Raw genomic sequence first — 12,122 nt, forward strand, 5'->3', positions numbered from 1 at the left:
ACTTGACTTCCAGTATTACTGTAATCATTGTATAAAGGGCAATCCCTATAGAAAACCAGGAGGAAGTATTTCTTTTTCATAACTAATGTATGAAGGCAAACTTTAGAAGCATGCACACCTTGAAAAACTGGATTGTCAGTAGCCCCCTTTTTTATATGGAGTTAGGGTGTCCCATCAGCATTATCTTTTGAATAATACTCTGAGTAAGCCTCACAGTACTTAAAGAGCACTCATTCAGTAATGACCTTAAGAGAACAAACCAGGGCAGTGGTTGGACTACAGACTAAGGAGAGGGTGTAGTGGCAAGAAAGAGGAAGAGTCTAACCAAGCAACAAAAAGGTAAATTTGTAATTTTGGGAATTCTATAAGAACTTTTATATTCAGTTCCAACTTGATAGCTTAGTAGCAGAAAAGTTAGATCCACTGATCTTTAATAACAATGAAATCCACACTCTGTTCACTCTCCTGTCCAAAACTGAGGTTCGCAGGAACATTACAAATATCTGTTCTAGGAATGTGTTTAGAATTGGTTATGTCCCAACTGAAGTTTTGTCTGTTTTTAAAAGATCAGCTACAAAAACTCATGCAAAACGTTTTTTTTTTTTTCAGAGAAATAAAAAAAATGGATAATGTCTCAAATTCTGTAAAACTCTTGCTCATAATGTTCCTAATCATACTGTAAAAAGACCTCCACAATCCAGTTAACTATAGATCAGGTGGAACCCAAAATGTGCACCCTACTGTTACTCAAAACACATCTAACTAAGCTGACTGACTCCTGTCACATAGGATTTGTGAAGTGCAGATCCAGATCTTTTCATATTGAAATGATGATTTCTGTTGTACAGGTTGATGAAACTAATGCTTACCCTGCTGTTATCATAGTTAACTTAAAAAGAGTTTGCTTCTCTCAGATGGAGTTACATAAAGAAGACCTTAAGAGCTTGTACAGAGTATCAAAAGCTTTTTATATGAGAGGTACACACTGTATATTGGTGACCCTTGGTCAAAACTCGTCTAAGTAATACCAATAATCCCAGTGCTAGAAATGGGGATGACTTATGGCTGCCAGAATTTTTAGCTTATTTACCATATCTTCACCCATGTGGGAAAAGGGAGCAAGGTTATGGTTGCTAGAATTAGTAGCTATAATACCATGTCTGCGCTCATGTTGGGAGGGGAGATGAGACAGAGCTGCCTGACTGCCCATAATGTATCTAAATAATTGGTGTGTGTTAGCATCAGCTTACAGATCAAAAGTAGACCACTTTTGCCATCTGTAGGAATTGCACCCCATTTTCCAACTCATCCTAAATTAGATGTTGGAAGGGTGGTCAAAGTTATATGGAATGATTAGAAAGGAAATAATAGCCACTATTAAGGATCCCTAGCAGGTGGTTAATGGACAGTCTTCCCTAAAATCCGTCAAACAGCCAATCCTTATCCATTTCATGGAAGGATGAAGCTCAGACTTCAACACAGGTGATCAACATTGGTTAGTGTCGGGAGAGCTATAGGAGCTGAGCAGGGGAGGATGCAGGTCTTGAGAGGAAAAAGACAGTCTAGCTTACTGCACTGTTAACACCGACTTAAGAGATTGTTTTAATTCATGCAGCACCAGGGACTAGGAATGTGCTTAGCTATGCCAAGTTGCATTTGCACAACATCCTTCATGGGTTATGGACAGGGGCAAACACCCACGCACAGGGGAGGGGTGTGGCAGTAATTCATGTCAACTACCAGGCAGAGGTCAGGTCCCAACTTGGGAAGCTTCTGTGGTTGTCTGATTGGTGGCTACAACGCAAACAGTTCTTACCCTAATGATGAAGAACTGATGGGAGAGTGGCTGTGGCGGAATGGTTGGCAGGCAAAGGGACTGATATAAAGTATGCAAAAAAAGTAAAAACCTATTGGTCTGTTTTGCAGTGGACCGAGGTTTCAGTATCTTCAGAGCCATGGGCTCTTGAAGTTAGACCCTTGTCGGTAGGCCCTGGACAGTTCTCACTAATCTTACAATGAATTTTCAGTTTTTACTGTTGAGCTCATCACAGATCATGAGTACTGAGTAATTGAGGCTGCTAGGAAGTCTCCCAGTTGGCAGGTTTGTGTGTTCAGGTGGAAAAAGATTCTCTGATTGATAACTTTTACTACCTTTTTCAATTTACTCTAATAATGATTCTGACGTACATCAAGCCCCTGTATGAGTTTGGATGCAGTTGTTCCCTGATCAAAGAAGGTGCATGTGTCAGCTCTTCCTGCACATAATGATCTGGTGGAGAGCAGTGGCACAACTGGGTGCAGGGATTCTTCACAATCTGTACATGCACTTTCAACTCGGGTGTTAAGTGAAGAAGAAGCACAAGTTAAGCAAGATTGGTCAACTGTTTACTGCTTTGTACCAAGGAGGGGAAAGAAGGGCTGAAGATGGCCGACCGATGGCAAAAGTAGTGCAGTTGGCAAACTGCCATTTGGCAAATGCTGGTGTAGAAGGCCACTGCAGGACAAAATTGACTGCCTTTGTTTCTTGCTTCAAAAATGTCTCGCTTGCAGGCATTTGTATTAAGTGCACATCTTCAAGTGTTATGGAGTCGCAATACTTGTGAGAAGTCTTTCCTGTATGACCCAGTCTTCTGATGTCTGGTCTTGGGTGATCTTGTGGCTTCTTCTACACTTGTGGTACTAATTAAGATTTAGTCTAGTCAAGAACTCTTCAAGAAGGATCTATAGCATCTAATATATTTATAATGTACCATTTGGTCTGTTAGAGGCCTTTCCTTGAACTTAATCAGTTAAGAATCCTCCCTTGCTGAAAACTGGTCCTTCTGTCAGCAACTACTGTTTGAGTTCTGTGCAAGTGAGGCAAGTATACATATTTCAGAATGTCTTGTTTATTAATGTAACGTCTGAAGTTTATTGGTGTTTGCTGATTTGTAGGTGGTTGCTTGCTGGTGACTAGGGGATGAACTAGTAAGTTCCAAAGGCAAGCACATTTATATAGTCAGTTTGTTGCATCTTAACATGCCAGGTAAGTATATAGGTACCTCAAATATGGGATTTTGCTGAAAAAGTTGCCAATCTCAGATTGATGGAGACGGAATATCAACAAAAGACCTTTGAAGGAAGGCCCTCTATTAGATCAGAAAATGTATGTATGTATGTATGTATCTGTTGTTCAACTAGAGCAGTAAAGAAAGTGAAGCATTTTGTTTACATGTAGCCTGTAGCATTCTGTTGAGTCTTATGTGATAATTTGCAAGGCTAGGTGAGTGATGCAGCACAAGTCCAAAAGCTTTTCAACATTCTACACATTTATACATGTAGGTCTTTGGCTTTACATTTCACTTAGATATGCAGTTACTGTAGAGCGTAGACAAGCCTGGAGTATCTTCATATATACAACAATATGTTACTGTGAACAGGTCATTTATTGATGAGAATTCACTACCTGTAACATTTAAATAAAGAGTAATCTGTTTCTTGCAGTAGGAGAATGCATAGATCTCAGCTACACTAGAGATCTCAGAGTAGGAATTTATTTAGCACCAAATGTTGAATTGCCTTTTTTATTGGAGGTGATACTGCAGGACATTTTGGATTTGTTTTCATTGTTAAGTGCAGTTGTGCTGCTTGCAGGATTGTTAACCTTGGAAAAAAGTGGCATTCTTCCGCAGTGGCATTTCTGGGTCATATTTTTGCTGGTAAACTTAAGAAGAGGCACGTAAGTGCATCTAATTACTCTGTTTCTTGCAGTTCCCCAGTAAAAGAAGTTAGGTGAATGAACAGCCATTACTGAGTTGTTTTTGTATCTGTGCCTGAAATTACACTCGCTACTCTACAGATTTAATGCTTCTTGTTGAAAACAATTACCATTGTTTTTCTCCAGTGAAAATAATTGTTTTCACCAAGGCCATTTTACCTGTAAGATTCCCAGCATACAAATACCAAACACTAGTGCATTAAGCAATGCGAAAAGTGAAACTACAAAAACATGATGAAAATGTACTGATTTTTGGCATCCTTAGTGTGATATATCTAGTTTGCACAACTAAATTAAAGTAGTGAGTAGTCTTCATCAGATTTCTTAACAGAATGCTTATTATTTCTCTTTTACTAGGCTTGCATTGGTCTCTACTGGCTGCATGGGAGTTGGGCCTCTCTGACAGTGTTCAGAAGATTCTCTTTCTTGGCTCAGACTTAGATTATGGTGTAGCACAAGTAGTAACAAGCTCCAGGTTATCCATATACTAGAATGGCATTTCCACTAGATGCTGCATGGGAGTTAGACCTCTCTGCAACAGCGGATAAAAGATTCTATTTCATAGTGAATAAAAGATTCTGTTTCCTGGCCCAAACATAGATAAAGGTGTAGCATGAGTAGTTAAACAAGCTCCAGGCTAACCATATAGATGGATGAAATTTTCATTGTGTTGGGGAACCATATGAATTCCATTAAAGGATGCTGCCTTCTGTTCTTTGAAGAACCACTTTCAGCATTTACCTCATTAAAAATGTGGTGATACTACAGAATGTGCCACAGCTTTGTCTCTTATGTTGGTTATTTTTGATCACTTTTATTTGTGATTAAGTAATTTGCTCGTAGTCATACAGTAGGCAAATAGAAGTGGAAAGAATCAAGCCCTCTACTTTCAACTACAGGAACCGGTTCATTAACAACGCAGAGCCTTAGTCCTCTGTGCTGTCAGACCTCCTTTTCAGTAACTGCAGAAGAGTTGTGGCAGCTAACTTTTTTTCCTCTCCAGCAAAAGATAGTTGCATGATTGCAGGGATATGGAGAAAAAATATATAAAAACGAGTGAGAGAGACTATGTATCTCTGTATTTCACATACCGTATATTTCTTTTGCTTTCAACAGCACTAACTTTGCAACATTGAAAGGTACTGAGGACTTGGATGAGAAACCACCTAAGAAGAAGAGCAAAGCTACAAATATTGCCTTGAAACCAAACCCACTAGACCAAACATGTATCCATCCCGAGTCATATAACATAACAATGAGGTAAGCTCTGATTTTAGCATAGTAATGTCTCAAACCAAATTGCATACTTATTTTCATGTCAAAGACTTTGTACTACACGTAAAGCACTGTAGTGGCTGAAAGGGGCTGATTCGATGTTTGATCTGTAGCTGTGCGCACTATACGTTACCATGTTTTATAACAGGGAAAAGTTCAACTTTTAGCGATTTTTGCTTTTAATGGTTTAGTGTTTCAGTATTATAAAGGTAAGAGTTTAGAAAAGGATCTAATGTAAACAAAGCCTTCTAAACCCAGAGAAAAAACAGAGTTGCTTTTAAATACAATGACTGTAACACCTGCAGTAATATTCAGGTGAGTAATGTTTTTAGTCATCAATATACAAAGATGAGAAATTATTTTAAAGGTTTTGCTGCCTTTCAAAGTAGGGGGGGGCTGCTCATATGGCCTTATGTGTGCAGCAATTTCTGTCGGAACATTATTGCATGTTCATATTAAACAGCATTTGCTTGGTATAAAAAGTGCAAGTGTGAGCATTGCTTTGTTCAAATATCTGAGAAGCAGATTATGTAACTATTTTCACATTTCTAGTATTAACAAGTAGTTGCTCTCACAAAAAATGTGGATACTTCAAAAATGAATTATTAGCAGAGTTTAGGTGGCAACTACATTTGAACCACTGTATGTGGTAAAGGACTGAACATAAAAATTTCTATTAAACCCTAAGTGAATACAATAAGCTATTGAAGTCTTTAGCACAGCATTGTTGTTTACCTTCTCATTTAGCTTTGTGCATGTAGTTTTAAACAAAAATAATGCAAATGTAATTTCACTATACTTACTTGCCATGTATTTTACACTAATTATTTAATCTTGTCACTAATACATTTCTGTTGATGACTGATGAAAGATTAAAGGAGGAGATGTGTCTGAAAGCAAACATTTATTGCTGCAGTTTTTAATAGTGTTTGACATATTGTAAGTGGATTTATTAAACATGAAGTAGCTTTTATTAATTAGATAATGTTCCATATGTGATTTTTTTTTCAGATGGTAGAATGTTGAGGTCTTTTTAATTACTATCTGGTGCTTTGTTTGAGGGATATGTGTTTTTTTTCTGTTTAGTGCTATACCTAAAAGTAGAATGTCCTTGGAAGTTAATAATTTGAACAATACTGCCAAAATAAATATAGTGGAATCTTATAATTGTAGAATTATGTAAAGTACAAACCAAACAATTCAATTACTTAGGAAAATAAGGAAAAAAGTGTGTTATATAAAAAAAATATTAAAATATTAGTAAACGGTTTCTGCTATCCCAAGAGAAAAATGACACCAATTCACCTGCAGTCCAGCTGCCATGTCTCTGATGAACAAAAGCCATCAGTAAGTAAAATATTCCCCAGTTAACATTTGCCCCCCACAAAACCTTTAGCTACCTCCTTACTAACATACCCCCAAACTAATAGACACCCAAGATACTCAGGGACAGAACTGGGTTAGGGTGGATCGCTAAACTTATAAAGGTCTTAATGGTCATTAGCCTAGTAACAACCTGTGAACTTATGAAGTGGTAAAATATCAGTTTTAGTATATTATTAAATACATAAATATATTCAGTAATTCTTGAGGGGCTATGACATTTTTCACCTTCTAATATTTGGTGAATGTGACGAATGCATGAAGTCAGACATGAAGTTAGTATTGTATTGTACTGAGTGGTATCCTCTTTTAAAGTCTAACTGCTGTGAAATTCAAAGATGAGATTTTTGAGGTGGTTTCTTATTCTTCAGAGAGTAAATAATTGAAAAACACCTTCCAAACACTTTTTATTGTCAGTGTTAGTTTTAGTAATCTTTTAACACACTGTTGAACTTGCTAGATGCATGTAGATTGTTTCTAGTGTTAACAACTTGTTAACAACTGCCCATTCAAAAAAAAAATGTTCATGAAGCCCAAATGCCCTGTTATTGTCCTGATATACAAAATAGGTTGGTGTTTGTGAAAAAGAATAGCTACTTCCTACATTAACCCAACACATGATGAGGCCACCAGTAATTGTAAAACAGACTTTGAGTTTTTTGGTTTTATTAAATAAATAAAACTTTTTTTCTCTTTTGATTTGATTAAATGTTTAGACCATTTTACATTATTTGAATAAAATTACTATTGTTTAGACTGAGAAATTAGTGCCTTGATGTGAAGTTGTTCTGTCTCGCCGTTGATTCTTACTGATGGGTTCGGAGCCGATCCCTCTGCTCCAAGTCTGCCTACTACAAAGCTCGAGGTCTTCAAATAGTTTGAGGCCAAGACCCTATCCCATGATACACCTAGAGTTACCCCAGATCTAGTTTCCCGCTGCAACAGATCGGAGGATGTTCATCGAGTTACACTGCTGCAGTCAATACACTTGGGTTATCCTGCCGTCAGGCGGTTCCCCAGTCGGCCTGAGTTCCAAAGTCTTGATCCGGCATCGGTTGCTGTCGCCTCCTCCCTGACGTCAGAGCGGCAGGGGTATATAAGATGCAGCCAACGCCATTTTCTTCAGTCTTTCTTGCTGCGCGGTGCCCGAAGCAAAAGCAGTTCGTAAGTGCCGGTCGGCTGTCTCCTGAGATTTTCATTCCGAATCAAAAACCGAAGTCTTCTACAAAGCTAAGTACCCCATTGGGGAAACTTTTTCTTGCCTCAGACCGATGTCAGTAAAAGTTAATAACAGTATTTCTTGTGGGAAGCAAATACCTCATAAGGATTTCCATTCTTATTGTATCCCATGCCTAGGCCCAGACCACGATGTCACTGGTTGTCGGTTTTGTGCTAGGTTTAACAAACGCACTATTAAACGTCGGTTTGATTTTGCCCGACATTATTTTGGTAGAAAATTCAATTGTACCATGCCGTCAGAACTTCTGATGACTGGAATACATAAAAAGTGCAAAGACAAGGATAGGCATCCGAGGCCCAAAACTGACAACAAAGCCTCTTCTAGGCCAGTCGCCGGTTCTTCGGTTTTCAGCGAGGTGCCTTCGCAGCCCCTGACGACCGCTTCTGTAGAACCACAGGCCGCCTCTGACTCCCACGTGGAGATGGCTGGGCCTTCGGATGCACAAGTTATTCAGCCTACCAAAACTAACCCTTCAGAGGGATCTGGAGTACCTGAGCTGCCAGCAGCTTCAGAGTGTGTTTTCAGACCTACTCAGTTAAGCATTAAACCCTCTGCTAAGTCTAAACCAGCTTTAAAATCAAAGAAACAAATACAGCATTCTCCAGCACGGGCCTCCATGCCTAAGAAACAAATGCTCAAAATGGCTGAAGACCTAATCACTCTGATCAGGGGGATCCCATCCCCCTCCTGATAAAAGGCCTAGACAGGATGCAGACTATGACTCATCCGACCAGGTGTCCATCTCTTCAGATTCCTCCTCAGACCTAGGATATTTTTTACCCCGTTATGAGGATTCTGATGCTGAGGAATCAATTCCATCAGCCTCTCCGCCTGAGGACTACTCCTTTGGGGAAACCTTGCATACCATGAGGGAGCATTTCCATTAGGAAGGCCAGGATTAAATGACAATATAAAACACCTCCGCTAGCTTTACCATAAAGGGTATTCTCCCAAAAACAGTGGTACGAATCACCAGAAAGTAATGCAAGTGGATATTCCACCAATGTATCAGCCACTCGTATTATAAAAACAATAAGTTTAATGAACAGCCGTAAACATGTACAAAGAACTGGGATTGAGCGCGCTTTCATCTATCACTACAAGACTTCATCAGAATCCGTTGTTACTAGTTGTAACATGCCTTAAATACGTTAGGTAATTAAATGTTTGATCGATTAATTAATAAGGCAACAACTTAATTCTTGCATCAGATGAAATCACTTTTTGAATTTGTAGACTCTGTCACAAAAAATATATATACACTGTGCAAATTGCAAGGTGTTTAAAAACTTTTTTTAAAAAACACTAATACACATACAAATATACACATAATAATTATTGGTAAACCATAAAATATAATGTATAGTATAAGTATAAAATACAAATTCTATTATTTAAGTAGAGTGCTTCAATGATTTGCAAAAGAATATATGAATATATATAAAAAGTACCTAAATGTGTGTATGAAATTAAAAACTTCCTTAATAATGGTAAAAATAATGACCTAATGTCCAAAAGGGAAAAAAAAACTTGTTAATAAACAACTAATGAAATGTATTGTGTTTATATATCTGACATGTAAGTGTAATCATATAAAAATATATATATATATATATATATATATATATAAATGTATTAACTCAATTTGGGATTATTGGCAAATAGTTTTAGGGCAGGTTTAATGGAGAGATGGTCATTCATCCCACTGGGACCACAGGCGTCAAGCCTGAGTTGCCAAATCAATTCTCTGTATTCTAATAAAGATTCCCAATCACCTCCTCTGTCACCTCTTTTCACCTCTTCAAGAACCCAGAACTTGATGTTAGCATTTCCACATAACTTGGAATGCCTATATAACGCATTGTTGTCATTTCGTTTGTTTATGTCTCTTGTATGTTCATAAATATGTTGTTTTAACTTGCGTTCGGTTTTACCAACATAGTATTTGTCACAGGTTAGGCAAAATGCTAAATAAACCACACCAGCAGTTTGACACGTGTGATAACCTTTACTTTTCAGTTTTAAACCTATTTTCTTCAACCAAAGCATCTTTTCCCCTAATATGAAGGCACATTGTCCACACCTCCCACACTTGTGTGTCCCAACCTTCTGTTGTGTTCCACTTATACGTGGAGGCTTTTTCTCTCAAATAATTCCTTAAAATTAAGGTTTTTCCTAAAACCAAACCTTAATGGTTGTTGGAAGATAGGACAGTCAATACTTATTTTGGAAAACATTTTCCAAGTTTTATTAATCCCCCTCTGTATCCAATGTATCCCTTTGTAATATGTTAACATCAAACGGGGTAGATGACTTCTGATTGTGGTATTGTTACCTGTCTTCCCAGAACTAGTAACTAGTAAACCATCATCTTGGTTGTTGTAAATCAAAAGTGGACGATACTGGATGTTCCGTTTTCTTAAAACCTCACGTTTGACATTCTTTATCAATCTGAGTGGATAACCTCTTTCCTTGAACAACCCTTGTATAAAATCCATTTCTTCAAAACACATATCATTATCACTAGTCATCCGTGAGGCCCTGATCATCTGACCTTTGACTATATTCTCCTTAAATATAGGGGATGGTCACTTTCAAAGTGGACATAAGAATTAGAAAAACATTCCTTTCTAAAAATCTTTGATTCATATTTATTATTTGACCTATTTTTTGTGATTGTCACATCAAGATAATTTACCTGTTCTATATTATATTTAAATGTAAATTTCAAAAAAGTAGTAGTAGTATGTAGGTAGTGGATAAATTCCTTTATTTGTTCCACATTACCATTCCAAATCAAAAAAATGTCGTCCAAAAACCTGAAGTATGTAACGACATATTTCCAAAAATTAGATTTGAAAACATACTCCAACTCCCAAAAGAGCATTATGATGTTGGCGTAGGTGGGGGCACATGACGAACCCATTGCCACACCACCTATCTGATGGTAAATATCACCTTGAAAATAAATGAAGTTGTTTTTCAGTACTAACTCCATATTTTCGAGTAGTAATCTGAAGTCAATTGAATTAAAACATTTAAATTCAATTAACATATGCTCAAACCAGGTTAAACCTATATCATGTGGTATCACCGAAAATAAATCTCTAACATGTATTGTGACAAATATGTAATTCTCATTGTAAACAACAGCGTTAAATTTAGTTAGGAAATCCCACGAATCAATAAGTATATGTTGATAGTCCCGATGAAAGTTTTTTAATTTAGTGTCTATAAAAATGGCTAAAGGCTGTGTTTTAGAAAGTTGCGATGTTACAATGGGCCTTAAAGGGGGGTTTTGGACATCTTTATGTATCTTAGGGATGCCAAATATTTCTGGAATTACAGGTTTGGGTACTTTAAAGTAGTTGTACAAATCCACATCTATAAACCCTTGTAAAAGGTTGTCCTCTAACCAAAGGTCTATCTTCTTATAACTGATATTCATTTCGTTCCTAGATGCTATCCGGTATCTATCACCAGTATTAAGAATGTCAAGCATCCTGCCCGTATAGTCCCAGTGGTCCATCAGGACCACCCCTCCTCCTTTATCAGGCTTCATAATCCTTATTTTGTCATTGGTCTGTAACATTTTCAAGATGGAGGCTTCCTCCCCTGTCAAATTACTGTATTCTTTTATACTATCTTCTTTCCTAAAACCTTCCCTAATCATGTATAGTACATGGGTCTCAAAATTAAGGATATCATGTTGTAAAGGTGGATTAAATGTGCTCTTTCTTTTCAATACATTGGTAGTATTGTATTCCACATTGTTAAATAAAGTTTTGAAATGTAGCTTCCTAGCGAATAGTTTAACATCCAATAAAATATCCTCAATTCTTGTTTTTTTTGTGGGAATGAATGAAAACCTTTAGAAAAAAGTCTAAAAAAGGGGGCGTCACCTCCAGGTCTGTGAAATTATAAATATAAAAGTTATTTTTCACACTAACTTTACACTTGGTAGAATTTATGTGTCCTTCATTACTGGTATCCAATTCCCTACACAGTTCAGTATCACACTGCGTGTCCAAAATGTCTAAATTTCCTATTCTGTAACTACCGTTAATAGGATTCGCATGGTCACTGGGGATTAGGACAATTCCATTTATAACTTCCTCTATCTGTAATTGTTCATCCCCCGCCTCCTCGGGTAATTGTTCCCTGCTCTCTCCGCATATGAAAAAGAATGATTGTGTTTCTTTAATCTCTCCGACCTTCTCACTCCCTCCACCTGTTCCCCCAAAGGGTGACATTGGTCAATTTCTCTTTCCCCTTCAAAATTCCTTTCTTCGTAGTGGGAATCAACATGATCTGGCCCTCTTTCTTGTACCTGGGCCCTATATGTATAGTGTGTTTCTGAATCAAACCTTTTACCTGAAACTGCATTTCCAAAAAACACATTGTCATTATATGACCTTTTCTTGTAAAATTTACTAGGATCCGTATATGCCTTACCCTCTTTATAGT

The 12,122-nt window shown here is 37.4% G+C and overlaps 1 protein-coding gene across 1 annotated transcript in view; it reads left to right on the forward strand.

Annotated features, from left to right (window-relative positions):
- The window catches only part of SRBD1 (S1 RNA binding domain 1), a 2,028,107-nt gene that overhangs the window by 1,670,902 nt on the left and 345,083 nt on the right, over nt 1-12,122 (forward strand). The window contains exon 19 of the mRNA XM_044059932.1: nt 4,874-5,017. Coding sequence (XP_043915867.1) covers nt 4,874-5,017 — 144 coding nt within the window. The remainder of the gene's footprint in view (nt 1-4,873; nt 5,018-12,122) is intronic.

Source organism: Protopterus annectens, chromosome 1.part0 (genome assembly GCF_019279795.1).
Source record: "Protopterus annectens isolate FY-2018-M chromosome 1.part0, PAN1.0, whole genome shotgun sequence".
In the NCBI taxonomy this organism is placed as follows: domain Eukaryota; kingdom Metazoa; phylum Chordata; order Ceratodontiformes; family Protopteridae; genus Protopterus; species Protopterus annectens.